At 45.8% G+C, this 14,906-nt stretch overlaps 1 protein-coding gene across 2 annotated transcripts in view; it reads left to right on the plus strand.

The window, feature by feature from the left end:
- The window catches only part of IQGAP1 (IQ motif containing GTPase activating protein 1), a 101,318-nt gene extending 86,867 nt beyond the window's left edge, over nt 1-14,451 (plus strand). For both annotated transcript variants that reach the window (XM_032342036.1, XM_032342037.1), the window contains 6 exons: nt 206-293; nt 2,687-2,899; nt 3,850-4,016; nt 6,243-6,365; nt 10,360-10,468; nt 12,139-14,451. In XM_032342036.1, coding sequence (XP_032197927.1) covers nt 206-293; nt 2,687-2,899; nt 3,850-4,016; nt 6,243-6,365; nt 10,360-10,468; nt 12,139-12,252 — 814 coding nt within the window. In that variant the 3' untranslated portion in view covers nt 12,253-14,451. The remainder of the gene's footprint in view (nt 1-205; nt 294-2,686; nt 2,900-3,849; nt 4,017-6,242; nt 6,366-10,359; nt 10,469-12,138) is intronic.
- Nucleotides 14,452-14,906: the final 455 nt, after the last annotated feature.

Consider the following 14,906-nt stretch of genomic DNA (forward strand, 5'->3'; position numbering starts at 1 on the left):
GCTAATAAGAGGCTGAGGTGAAACTCACACCTGAGAAATCCTCAGCCTGGTACCCGCGCTGTCAGCCTGGGGCCTCGAGTGTCTTGTGCTAGCAGCTGCCCTGCGGGACCTGTGTGAAGCGGCGTGTATATGCTGCTGCTCAGCTCCGTTCAAGGGAAGGTGGGAGACCTGGTGACGGTGACGGTCTCCCCCCATCTCCTTTTAGCACGAAACGTTTAATTGTGGACGTCATCCGGTTCCAGCCAGGCGAGACCTTGACGGAAATCCTGGAAACCCCAGCCACCAGTGAACAGGTAAAACTTAACAAAGGGCACAGGAGCTCCCGTGATTGGTGCGGGCCATGGGCAAGGGGATGGGGCCCGAATCCCAGGAGATGCTTCCCTGCGGGCGGCCCAGAACAGTGGTCCCGTCCGTCAGCTGTCGGATGACCGGGGCAAGGTGGTGGTTGGAGCCCGCTGAGAAAGTTGTTGGCTCCCACGTGGAAAGGCCGCTGCTCTCGGGGCATAAGGCTCATGGCTCATGCAATCTGTGTATGTGTTAATTTAATTAACTGAGGCGGAATTGGCAAGTCTGTCTAATAATCGATTGAATATTATTGTATCATTAGAATTTTGTTAAGTGCCTTGGTAGATAGAAGAAAATTTCAGAATGTAGCTCCTGAACTCACTGAACTCATGATCTAGTTGGAGAAATGTGGCATACGGATCTGAAATACTTAGAAAACCATTAAAAATTGACTTTGATGTTGGCTTTAAAAATAGCCAAAGCTCAGGAAAGAGGCCAGTGAGGAGCAAAGCGTCAGAAGACGCGGACTTGAGCCACACTCAGGAGGCGTGGATGGGACTGGGTGTGCGCGTAGACGAGAGGCGTCTTGGGCAGGAGAGTCCACGCAAACAGAGGCATGAGGGAGGGAAGGGCCTGACATATAGTTGGTCTGACATTTCTAGAATGGAGATGTGGGTGAGGGTGAGCAGGGAGGAGTAGGACCGGAGAACAAATTAAGTAGAACCTCTGCTTAGCACTGGACAGATGCAGAGTAAAGGACTTCTGTAACCCTGGGACCATTTACTACTCTCACAGCAAATGGTGGTCGAGCAATTGAGCTGTGGGTTCAAGTACGGCCCCACTGGTTGGGGGCGGCTTGGCGGTGGGAAGTGGTGGATGAGGCACTTCCTGTCTAAGATCCCTCTTTTGCATTTGTAGAATGTGAAGAATAGGTCATTTGTTTGAAATGTTGAGCACAAGTATCCTTTTTGTTAGACGAGAGTTTACTGGGAAACACGATTATGAAGCAGGAAAAACAGGAGCTGCTGCTCCGGGCCCTTGCAAACCCGCCCCCAGGGTTCTGGGTACCTGTGGGTGTCCCTTATTGCGGCACCCAGGACTCCTTGAAAACCACTGTTTTTAATGAACTCTCAGCTCTTACCTGCTATGATTGATTACTGACTAGATGTGTGGGAGGGACGAGAAGAGAATCATAACCAACCACTGCAGCTTGTTTGACGGGAGGAAAGGCAGACCCCGTCTTTAATGAGAGCCTGCTGTTAGTGTGGGCCTCTCACCTGTGTTCTTTCACATCCTCCTCCCACTACCTCTGTGAGGTGAGTCTTTTCATTCTCTTGTTACAGCCGCGGAGTCTAAGACCGTTAGAGGTCACATAACTGGCCCACGGCCGTCCGCGTGTCAAGGCAGAACCAATCTTGGATCAGACTCCGTCTGACTCCAGGGTTTATGCCCTTCGTCTTGTGCGTTGCGGAGTGGTCTTGACAGCAGGAGGAAGGGGCATTCTGGGAGAGGGAGTTGCTCCAGTTCGGGAGGAGTCACAAGCCATTCCAAATGGGAGCATCCCGGTACAGACAGTTCAGAATGCGGTACCAGAAGTTTAGCTGCAGAGATGTGAGATCTGTCTGCATAGATCTGATGAGTGAGGTTTTGAGAATGAACAATGGGAGAGAAGCTGCCACGGGTCCCTTGGAGGTACCAAAGCCATGCCTAGGGCAGGGAGAAAGTGCAGAGGGTACGAATGAGGGGTGGTAGTTGGGCATGAGAGTAGAGATGCAGAAGCCAGATTGCAGGGAGCTGAAGAAGGAAGAAAGCACCAGAAAAATGGATTAGTGGTGTGGGTCATGTTGGGCAGAGACATAATGGGCAAACGTTGGATGTTGACTGCCTAAAGAAGAATCACAGGAAGGACTTTCATTCTCTAGAGACTGGCATTTACAGCATGCTTGAGAGCGGGGGAGGCCGTCCGCGTGACCCGGCCTGGTCTAGGTGGCAAAAAGCATCGACTGAGCACTGGTATCGCCTTGGTGTGGTTACAACATTCACCCAAAGGCGAAGCTGTGTTTCAGGGAAAATTAAATGACTCTTGTGTCTCAAAATGTGATAGGAAAAAAACAAGGGATTTTGTAGCACTGGAGCCCAGTCTCCTAACTGTACGAGAGAATCCAGGACAGAAGTCCCATGAGGCCGTGTGATTTCAGCGATGTAATCTCTTCTAGAGGAGATCCGCCTGTGCACCATGCGGTTTCTCTGTCCCTTGTCAGAGGGCAGGTTTGTTCCCTCTGTTTCCAGAATGAACTGTCAGAGCTGTATAAATCCGGGTGTGGATATGCTCTGTAGACTCGAGTTTTGGGTTAGTGTGCTGAACTTGCCAGCAACTTCTTTCTCTTCTCTGTGTCTGTAGGAAGCAGAACATCAGAGGGCCATGCAGAGGCGCGCTATTCGTGACGCCAAAACTCCCGACAAGATGAAAAAGTCCAAATTCGTAAAGGAAGACAGCAACCTCACCCTCCAGGAGAAGAAGGAGAAGATCCAGTCGGGCTTGAAGAAGCTAACGGAGCTTGGGACAGTGGACCCAAAGAACAGATACCAGGAGCTGATCAATGACATTGCCAAGGTACTGCGTGCGGCATGGGCATGGGCAGGGGCAGCCTGGCCATGCGCAAACCTGTCTCAGCGGCTTGTGAGGTGACTGTAGCTGTTTGGAGGACAGCATGCCTTCAGTGCACAGGCAGGGTCAGGGACCTCTTCTCTGAGGGCTTGTTGTCAGCTTCTCCAGCATAGGGACCTTGCCTGCCCTTTGATGACTTACTTACTCCATGGCCTATGTCACTAGGGAGAGACCCTAATCAGAGCTTCCTATGCCTTGATTTGTCTTTGGCCTTAAGGAAGTCCTCTAGATTTTTTAATGACTGCTGTGACACATAAATTCACATCCAGTGGGTCATGAAATACTTGATTTGTGTCAGTCTTCCCAAGTAAGGGGCTCTGGTGTGGGCCCAGAGTGTGGGCTGGCGCACTGCTGGCCCAGTAAGGCAGTACCATGCACACTAGGGAGCTTGCTAACTGATACAGTAAGATGATCTTTTCTTCCCTCTCCTGACATGTATTTAGAGGTTAAACCAGCTTTGCAAACAAATTATAAGAACATGGAACTCTGTAAAAGTAACATATTTCCCTGCCTGTAATACAGACGGGGAAAATATAGACAGGGATAAAGATTAATGAGATCTGAATTTCTTTGCTAATTTTTGAACATAAATTGATGTTGTTGGGACACCTGGGTGGCTCAGTTGGTTAAGCATCTGCCTTCGGCTCAGCTCATGATCACCCAGTCCTGAGATGGAGCAGCAGGGAGTCTGCTTCTCCCTCTGCCTCTGCCCCTTCCCCCACCCATGGCTTGTTCGTGCATGTGCTCTGCTGTCTCTCTAATAAATAAATAAAATCTTTAAAAATTGCTGCGTGTGATCACGCAAGCAGTTTAGCACTGCTAGGCTCTGCCATGGATGATATGAGAAGCATGTGACACCTACCGTCATTTTCCTCATTTTGAAAATTGTGTCTTAGGACATTCGGAATCAGCGGAGATACAGACAGAGAAGGAAGGCCGAGCTGGTGAAATTGCAACAAACTTACGCTGCTCTGAACTCGAAGGCCACTTTCTATGGAGAGCAGGTGGATTACTACAAAAGCTATATCAAAACCTGCTTGGATAACTTGGCCAGCAAGGGCAAGTAAGTGTATATATATATACTTTTTTTTTTTTTTAAAGAATCAGCATCAAGGGAAAAAGAAATAGAGGCAACTGAAGTGACCTTGGAAGTTCTTACTTAAAACATGTATGTTATTTTTTGCTTTAATTCTTGATTTTGCTTCTGATTGTTTGCATGATTACCTAGTTCCATTAGTTATTGTGTGATGTAAATAAATAATGGAGGGGGTACTTCAGGGTGCTTATTTCTAAACATCCCTGTTCTAAAATATCTTCTTGGCCCTAGAAATGAAAGAATCATGGAAGGGGGTTAGTTAGTGCTCCCCAAACCCGGCTGTGCCTCAGAATCACTTAAGGAATATGATAGACATTTTGATCCCCTGGCCTCTCTCTATACCTCCTGGGGCCAGGATCCCAGACCCCAGTTTTTTCCCAGCTGGCTCCAGTGACGATTAGCAACATGCCCATCTTATAGGGAGGGAAACTGAGGACCCAGAGAGATGGGGTGGTAGGTCCAAGTTCTACTTGCACTGCTATCTAGGGTTAGTTTATTTTGTACTTCTCAGTTTTAAGTTTAAGAATTTTCCAACTTCAGAAAGGTTGAGAGAAGAGAGCAATATGTACCCTTCACCTATTTTTGGCATTTTACCACATGAGCTCCCCTTCTCTGGCTTCATTACTCTTCTGCCTGCACTCTGGCTCTCTTTCCCTCCCTGGAAGACCGAGGTGAGGCAGGGATGAAAGTCGGGCCCACCCAACCCAGCTTGTGGGGCTGGTTCCTGTGACCTTTTGGCCTTTCCCCATCATTCTTTGAGCACTTCTTGACTTCATATAGACACAGGTGTTCTGGCTCAAGTTGTACTTTCCCCTCCCCAGGCTTGGAATTAGCCATTTCTCTAAGCGTTCCTGGTGCTTTCTCATGAAGAGTGGTGTTTAGAAACCAAAATCCATGCACTAGATGTGCTCGTTACCACAGGGTCATCGTTGCTTGTAGGCATTCTAAGCAGACAGAGTGGCTCTGTGGTACCCCATTGCATACAGAGACACAGCAATTGATGTAATCAGGTCTGCAATGGTAGACACTTGTGTTGTTTCTAGTTATTAGAATTTTAAAAATTCTGCACCAAATACCAAAACCTCTTGTACCTAGGTTATTTTGCAGATGTGGGCATATTTTTGAGGATAAATTCCTGGATGTGGAATCACTGGATCAAAGATTTTGTACAGGTGTAATTTCTATAGATCTTTCAGTTGCCTTCTATGGTGGTTACTCCCTTTAACTCCTGTACCAGCATTCCCGCCCCATCTCTTGAGGGCCTTCTGTGGAGCCTCAAATCCCAGTTCTCAGGGATCTCTAGTCTTCCCATGTTTATTTTATTTATTTTTTTTTTTTAAAGATTTTATTTATTTGACAGAGAGAGATCACAAGTAGGCAGAGAGGCAGGCAGAGAAAGAGGAGGAAGCAGGCACCCTGCTGAGCAGAGAGCCCGATGTGGGACTCGATCCCAGGACCCTGAGATCATGACCTGAGCCGAAGGCAGCGGCTTAACCCACTGAGCCACCCAGGCGCCCCCCATGTTTATTTTTGAAAAATCACTTCTTACCTTGATTATCCCAATAGCCTCCTAAGGTCTATTTCTCTTTACTTGTCCCCATTCTTCTGTATTTGCTATACTGGTTTAAAGTCTTCTAAACATTACTTATTCTGAGATATATTTATTTTTGCCCTGCCAGGGCACGGGGCTTACAGGGACTCCCCTGAGGTTCAATATAGTTCCTTCATGTTGGTGTTAGAAGGTTAAATTCATGGTGGGTTTGCAAGTACAATTAAAGGCAAAAGCTATTTAGTGATGTTTCCTCTGCAGAGATTGCTCAGGTTAATCCTAATACTAACTTGCCATTTTAGAATCAGTATGTTACTCAGGCTGGTGTATGGGAAGTTCGTTTTCTGACCTCATATCCTTGAACTATCGACAGACTTGTAGTACACGGTTACATACAGAAAGTGATAATGGGGGCACCTGGGTGGCCCAGTGGGTTGATCCTCTGCCTTCGGCTCAGGTTATGATCCCAGGGTCTGGGATCGAGCTCCACATGGGGCTCTATGCTCAGCGGAGAGCCTGCTTCCCCACCCCCGCCCTGCCTGCCTCTCTGCCTACTTGTGATCTCTCTGTCAAATAAATAAATAAAATCTTTTAAAAAAAGAAAAAAGAAAGTGATAATGGTGTGATCCCCACCCCCCCCACAGGGTCTCCAAGAAGCCTAGGGAAATGAAAGGAAAGAAAAGCAAAAAGATTTCTCTGAAATACACGGCAGCAAGACTACATGAAAAAGGAGTCCTTCTGGAAATTGAGGACCTACAAGTGAACCAGTGAGTATTTACTTTTTTACTTTGTCTTATATGTTGACTTCATTACCTCTTTATCTTACTGCCTTTATTTCTGTTACGTGGTTGGTCATTTTCATATATTCTATCTACTTATATATCTGTTTAGGACAGCACTAGGCCTAATAGTCAGAGTTAATTTGTCTGTCATAGAAAGGAAAGTATTTCTTCTCCTTTGTTGTGGAATATTTGCTCCAGGCTGTGTTCGTACCTGCTTGTGTGGGCCCCATCTTAACCTTTCCTCTTTAAAGGAGGATGCCATTTCTTACTCTCCTGTGTCTAAGCCAAGAATCAATAAGAATAACAAGAAGAGGAATTTACTTTATTCCATTTGAGGCTGGGAATCAGGGGATTACCCTCCTTCTCTTTCCTGGGATGTGCCAGCTTGCTGTGGACATGGTTCCTGAACCTGTCCTGGCTATCATTAGCAGGCATTGTTATGTACCGACTCAGCTGGCCCTGTGACCTCTGGCAGCTGAGCTTGCTGATTTTGAGTCTGGTAAAACAACAGGTTTGTTTGAGATGAAACTTAATTTCTCTCTTTTTTTTCTTATTTTATTTATTAGATTTTTATTTATTTGATTTATTTATTTGTCAGAGAGAGAGCATAAGCAGCAGGGGAAGGGCAAAAGAAGATGGACAGGGAGAGCAGGCTCCACACTAACCAGGGATCCCAATGTGGAGCCCGATCCCAAGACCCTGAGATCATGACCTGAGCCAAAGGCAAATGCCTAACTGACTGAGCCAGTAAGGTGTCCCTGTAACCTGGTTTCAGAGCCTTTAACAGCAAATTAAAAAGAAGAAAGGCAAAAAAAAAAAAGTGGGTGACATTTGAACAGTAGAAAATAATGACAAAAAGAAGGGAAGAGATATAAATATGAGACAAACTCAAAAAATACATAAAGTGCTCAACACAAAAAAAACCTCTAAAGGACCAAGGTCTCCAACTGAAAAATGACTGGAGAAAATACAGATAGTATGCCATGATTCACAAACACACATACACATGCAAACTCAGCCAGACTCTAAAAATTCGAAGTTTTAAAATGGGATACTATTCTTTAACTACCGAATTCAAAAACATGGAAAAATATGTATGTATTATTATTAATTACTATTTTTTAAGTTAACATATAATGTATTACTTGTTTCAGGGGTACAGGGCTGTGATTTGTCAGTCTTAGATAATACCCAGTACTCATTACAATACATACCCTCCCCAATATCCCTCACCCAGCCACCGCATTCCACCCAATCTATTGTTAGATTTCAGCAGTGCCCATGGGGAAGGCCAAGAGAATTCCTGTGATGTCATCCCTTCAGAATACTCCCCTCCAGCAACCCTCAGTTTGTTTCCTGAGATTAATAGTCTGTTATGGTTTGTCTTCCTCTTCGGTTTTGTCTTATTTCATTTTTTCCTCTCTTCTCCCTACAACCCCCCACCCTGCCTCTCAAATTCCTCATTATCAGTGAGATCATATGATAATTGTCTTTCTCTGGTTGACTTATTTCACTTGGTTTAATACTCTCTAGTTCTATCCACATCGTTGTAAATGCCAAGATTTCCTTTTTGATGGCTGCGTCATATTCCAGTGTATATGTGTATGTATGCATATGCATATGTATATACATATGTATGTACGTATATATACATACTACACACTTAAAAATAGTTAAGATGGTAAATTTTATGTCTTGTAGTTTTTTGTTTTTGTTTTTAAGATTTTATTTATGTGGCAGAAAGAGACACAGCAAGAGAGGGAACACAAGCAGGGGGAGTGGGAGAGGGAGAAGCAGATTCCCCTCTGAGCAGGGAGCCCAATGCCAGGACCTCAGGACCATGACCAGAGCCAACGGCAGATGCTCAACAACTGAGCCACCCAGGCACCCCTGTCTTGTGGTTTTTATAATGAAAAAAATTAATACTCTGACCAGAAATTCCATTTTGAGGCATCTGTCATAAAAAAACAATCAGAGGTAAAAACCAAAGATTTACATATAAACATGTACCATAAGCGTAATAATGTAAACAGTAAAATCAACTTAAGTGTTGAACAGTAGATGAATGGTTAAATTTTAACTCTAACTTGGAATATTGCGTGGCCATTAAAAAGGATGCTTTCAAAGAATGTGAAAAACTCTCATAATGTTACCAGAGGGAAGATGGGTTACAGGACTATATTTATAACTTATGCTAAAAAAAAAAAAAAAAAAAAAAGGTAGATAAGTAAGTGGGTAGTTAGATAAACTTTATGTGAACAGAGGCACAGAAGAACATACACTGAGTATTTTACGGGTTGTCTTTGGCTTGTGAAATTATAGGTGCCTTTTCTTTTTCTTCATGCTTTACCAATTTCCAAAGTTCAATAATGAATATATGTTACTTCAGATCAGAAAACCTAAAGTAGGGGCGCCTGGGTGGCTCAGTGGGTTAAGCCGCTGCCTTCGGCTCAGGTCATGATCTCAGGGTCCTGGGATCGAGTCCCGCATCGGGCTCTCTGCTCAGCGGGGAGCCTGCTTCCTCCTCTCTGCCTGCCTCTCTGCCTACTTGTGATCTCTCTCTGTCAAATAAATAAATAAAATCTTTAAAAAAAAAAAAAAAGAAAAAAAAAGAAAACCTAAGGTAGAGGGACGCCTGGGTGGCTCAGTTGGTTAAGCAGCTGCCTTCGGCTCAGGTCATGATCCCAGCGTCCTGGGATCGAGTCCCACATCGGGCTCCTTGCTCGGCAGGGAGCCTGCTTCTCCCTCTGCCTCTGCCTGCCTCTCTGCCTGTGCTCACTCTCTCTGACAAATAAATAAATAAAATCTTTAAAAAAAAAAAAAAAGAAAAGAAAACTTAAAGCAGAGGGAGCTTGCTTCTCCCTCTGCCTGCTGCTCCCCTGCTTGTGCTCTCTCTCTCTGACGAATAAATGAATAAAATCTAAAAAAAAAAAAAAAAAGATAAAGCAAACTGGTTAAAGTAAAATTATCATAGGAAGTTACCTTCCGGGAGTGACCAGTGAGGAACTCTTGTTGAATCAGATGCTCATGTTCCGTGCGGGGACTTTGTGACCTCTCTCGTAGCTTCTTCTTGGCCTCTTTTGCATCATTCGTGGTTCTCAGCTCTGTTTCTGGGAGATAAGTTTTCTCCGTAGTTGAGTTCCAGAAATTTGGGCTGATGTAATTTGATCATCTGGGGAACAACACCTTCTCCTGTTGCTATAAAATCTCCAAGCTCGTGTAAAAAAAAAAAATTCCAAGCCAATTCATAACAGGTTGAGAATGAATGATACCTTAAATATTTTCAGGAAATAGCAGTGTATCTTTGGTGGTACTGGGTACCCAGTGCCTTGATATCTAGGGCAGCTCCCCTCATGGCTCTTCTTGTTCTTACTCCTTTTAGTTTCCTTACACACCCCTTGCAATCGTCAAACACGGTGCATTCACACACGCACCCTTCCTCCCTTTCTTTCCTCTTGATTATGCTTTTATCGTTAGATTTCAGCAGTGGCCACAGGGAAGGCCAAGAGAATTCGTGTGACATCATCCCTTCAGAGGCCTTCGTGGCCGTCCTCAGTGGTCCCTCTTGCTGTGAATGCGGGGGTTGCAGGCAGAGGTTGTGGCCTCTCCCAAGGTCTTCAAGCGTGTGGCACTTAGAGTGGCGGCCCCTCCCTGCTTCACCCGTGGAAATACTTTGGACCTTTAGTTTGTACCCCTTTTCACTCTTGAAGATTTTTTAAAAATTTTTATTTATTAGAGGAAGCATGAGAGGGGGGAAGGGCAAAAGAAGAGGAAGAAACAGACTCCCCGCTGAGCAGGGAGCCCAACAGGGGGCTCGATCCCAGAACCCTGAGATCAAGACCCGAGCCCAAGGCAGACATTTAACCAACTGAGCCACCCAGGCGCCCCTTGAAGATTGCTAATCTCCTTTCTACATTTCGTAAAATATTTTTATACGAGAACGTAAAAATCACACCCTTACGATGTTATGTTTCAACAGGTTTAAGAATGTTATCTTTGAAATCAGTCCAACAGAAGAAGTTGGAGACTTTGAAGTGAAAGCCAAGTTCATGGGCGTTCAGATGGAGACGTTTATGTTGCATTATCAGGTGGGTACACACCATGCACAACCGAAAGCTCTGATGTGAGGTGGTTGTTCTCAGCGGGGCAGGAGAGTAGGTGAAAAGGAACTGGGTCGGGGATGGCTGTCCACACCCGCAGTGAGCTGGGCTGCATGCAGCCGGGGAAGGAGCAAGGGCTGCTGTGCTTCTGCCATGGTCTGCACTCCCGGAAAGCTCTGGCGGGCGGGGATATCTTCTCCAAGCTTTTGTCTGAAGCTTCTGCTTCCTGTTGTTCAGTAGCTTGAAGTGTTTTCTCTCATCTTGATTTGATGTAGGGGCTTAAAGGTGTATTTGTGACAAGCTGTGTGCAAATTGCATCTTTGTAAACTAAATCCCATTTTAAATTCAGGAAGAACTCTGCAGTGAATCATTTTATAACATAATATTAGCTAATTTTTATTCTGTAGTATCTCTAGGTCTTACACCTTAGCAAAGCCCCAGGTACCTCGAGGCCTCCTGGGCTCTGTCCTCATCAGCCCCGTTTCCTTCTCACTGCTCTACCCTGTTGGCCTGGGCAGGGGCCCTCTCTGCACCTGCTGACCTCCCCCTTCCCCCAAGTCCTTGTCCTTTCCTCCTCTATACATGTTACTGCTCTGACCAGCGCTCCCCACACTGTGAGCTCCGTAAGGACTGTAGTGTATCTTCATTGCCTTCTCAATGATTCCATGATTCCATGGTGCACATGCCCAGGTGCTTTCGTGAAAGGAGACCCCGTCAGGCCTTCAGGGTCCCCAGGGCTGTGCGGGCTCACTAGCCCACCTCGGGTGGCGTGCTCATCCGTGCACAGGGGCATTAAATATGGAGTGAGGATCAGGTGACCCACCAGGGCCTTCGTTCTCATGGAGCCCCTAGGATTTTTCCAGAAGCTGAACTGGTTGAACTTGAACTTTCAAGCACTCTGATTCTTGTTCTCTCATCGCCTGCCTCTCTTCTGAAGTTTATGGGTGAGACCTCTCACTTCCTAAAGGTGCTCCGGACAGTGGAGGGCAGTGGGAGAAGCAGGGGCTTTACTCAGGTCCAGATCCACTCCGTCTTTAAGCTTCATCTTTAAACTTGGGATAATCACACCTCTAAGATTTTTATCAGCACTTAGAAAGACACTATCTGATGTGCTTACCCAGTGTGGAACTCATACATAGTAGACACCTAATAAACAGGTCCTTTCCCCCCATGCCTTCAAAACATAAAAGCTTTCTCATGTGAAATAGGAAGTAAGACTCTAGCGGACCCCATCATGACGCCCCGAGTGGCCGTGTCCTGGTTTTAGTGACGCGTGTGTTTATCTTAGATTGAAATGCCTTCACCTTCTGCAGGTGACCCATCAGTTAAACAAACTGGAGACATGATATTGTTGCTTCTGAAGTAGGAAGTCTGTATGTTGAATGAACATGCTGCTTTTTCTTTCCCTGTTTTGTGTATTTTGATATGAACCGCGTGACTTCTTAACTCCCAGTGGACCAGGACGTTCTGTTGAGCAATGTGCCCTGTTCCTCGGGCTCTCAGGGGGCTTGTGCCGGGGACGGTTCTGTCCTGGGGCACTCCTTTCTCACCCCACTTCATGTCTGTCCTTCCTTGTTCCTTCCGGGTCCCTCCTCCCTACCTTGTGTCTTGTCTCGTGCCACAGACTTGGTTGACCGGCCAAATGTTTCTTTGAACAGGACCTGCTGCAGCTACAGTATGAAGGCGTCGCAGTCATGAAGTTATTTAATAGAGCTAAAGTAAATGTCAACCTTCTGATCTTCCTCCTCAACAAAAAGTTCTACGGGAAGTAATTGATCTGTTGCTGCCAGCCCAGAACGATGAAGGAAAGAAGCTCCTCACAGTTCCCTTTCTTGGGTCCTTCTTTCCTCATTGGAAGCAAAGACCCAGCCCTGAACAGAGCCTCAACTTGATACACTCCCAACACCACCCTCTTAACCCCTCCCGATCTAATGGGACTTCTACTGCCCTTTCTTCATAGTGAAATTGTATTTCAGGCTTAGTCTGACCCTCTTGTTCCTTCCTTTTTTTCCGTCACTTAGGAAGGAGCAGATGCTCCACTAAAATCCCTCTTGGTTGGTACAAGGCTGAGAGGCTGCATGACCCTCTTGTAGGCTTTGGTGTTTGTGTGAATTAGCAACAGGGTTGGTGGGACTTGAATTCTTGTTATTTGGAAGTGGGCGCGCTCGGCACTAAGGACACGCTGGAAGGCACACAACTCGAAGGTCAGGTCATCTCCAGTCACTAGCTTGTCATTTAAAGGTGAAGTTCCTGTACGTTTCCATCCTGTCTGTCGGTCAGATGAAGGGATCCAGGGTCTCCTTGGTTCTCGTCCATTCTGATTTCCTTTATGCACAGGAGCTAACAGAAGTCCCTGTTCTGGGTTCAAAGGGAACATTTCTAGCAAAGGGGAGAGACAGCTTTCAAATGTCACCATTAAATGTGAGCAGTGCTGTTGGTGTAGCTCTGATTGGGGTGGGAGAGCCCCCACTGATCACACCCGGCTGCGGGGGGGCCACAACGGTCCGCCGGGCCTGCTTTTTCTGTGCTGGTGCGCGGAAGGGGGTTCTGTTCCAGAAGGTGCTCCACTCAGCCCTGTCCCTGGGGCGCGGACGGGCCAGCCCTAGCGTAGAGTGGAATTATCTTCAAAACTGTTTTCTATCTTAAGAGTGCCTTATTAAAGTGTAGATTTACTTCTTGAAATGTGGGTGATAGAAATTTGGAAGATTTATATAATGCTTTAAAAGCCTTTAGAATACTGTAAGAAAAGTGTTTTTAAAAATTGGCTTATTTGTATATCTGAACTCTTAGAACTTTCTTATATAACTACAACACTAGGATTTATCTGCAGGGTTGCAGGGACTTAATCCTGCCTTAAATAGACCGGAACAAAAACAAACAAAACCAGCCAATGGACATAAACTTGGTATGAAGATCGCTTTTCCCCACTTTTTTCTCTTCTATTGCTACCCATGCCTGCCCTGCCTTTATTTTATGAGCTCCCATTTTTCTGGGTTTAGTCCAAAACAATTCAGTTCTAAACTTTGAGCTTCAGAAGCTTTTGTTATTACATAAAAAGTCATATACTTGGAAAAAAACAAACAAACAACTGTTTATCCAGGAAAATATGTTGGAAATCATGCTACTGAGCCTCTGTGTTCTCTGATGTTTTGGTTCAGTATTCTTTCATCATAAAACATAAAGTTTAACAAAATAAACTTACATTTGAAAATTTATTGATTATATTGGAAACCAATAAACTGTTTCATTAATAACAAATCACGTCATGTGTCCCTATTACAAATGTAAGCGTTGGAGATGTGTCTTTCCTGAGAGACCGTTTGCTCAGTAGGGCCACCGCCGTGCAAATGCGAGTTGCCTACATCTTGACGCACCCCAGCCAGGAAGAGGTGAGGTGTGGCGCGCCATCAGCCTGACCTGGTTTTTTCCTGTATTTCTGAAGATCATTTTTCAGTGAATATTTTCCTCAGCTCAAAAGCAGATGCTGTGACAAGTAGCATCACCTCAAAAACTGGGACCAACCAAAGCGTCAACCCTTTCACTTTAACAGGAGACCCATCCCAGATGCCCATCGGGCCTCCGCGGCAGACCGCGAGCAGAGTTTACAGCTCCTTTAGTAAAATACGGTGTTTGGATTATTTGTGAGGATTGTAGTTCCCTTGATACAGCTCCTAATGCAAAGTAGCACAAAACGCACTTCAAGATTTTGGTGGTCGCTGGGTAGCATTACGGTTCGGATCGCACGGGAAGCGTCCAGACGAGCTCACGTTGCGGCGTTGACTCCACGTAGCCCTTCGGCCTCCTAATTATTAGCCGCCGCCTTCTCTGTCTCGTCCCTCCGCCTCTGACCTTCTCTTCCACCGGCTATGGTGACATTTCTCGTGAATTTACTTCCAGCCGTTCGGACCGCCCATCAGATTGCTGCACACAATTGCCTTTGTATCTCTGTATGAAATAAAAGGTCATTTGTTCATGTTTGTGTTTATTTTTCTCAGTTTCATTGTTAGCAGTTCCTGTTCAACAGTGTCGACCAAAGCGAGATTTAATGATTGAAAACCACAACAGAAAACAACCACCTTGCCAGTCCTTCTGAAGGAGCCAACCCAAGTCGGCTACCCGTTCACTGAATCACGGCGGGAGGTTAGCCTTTTTTAAGGGTCATCTGCTTCAAGTAGCCTCCCCAGAGAAAGAGAGCGGGGTGGGGAGAGCACATGTCCTCCCGCCGCTGTGAGTGGACAGCGGGAAGTTTAAAACCGCTACAGCATCTGATCTCTTAGGAGCGGCAGCACCCCAGGTCCCTCGGGGGAAGTCACCAGAAGGGACCTAGGGAAGCTGCATATGGAAAGAGTAAACAGCAAACGGGAGGGGGCGTGCTTCCTTTTAAGTAAGGCCCCAGGGCACAGCCTCACTCAAAATACAAGTAAGT

The sequence above is a fragment of the Mustela erminea genome, chromosome 5 (assembly GCF_009829155.1).
Source record: "Mustela erminea isolate mMusErm1 chromosome 5, mMusErm1.Pri, whole genome shotgun sequence".
NCBI lineage: Eukaryota > Metazoa > Chordata > Mammalia > Carnivora > Mustelidae > Mustela > Mustela erminea.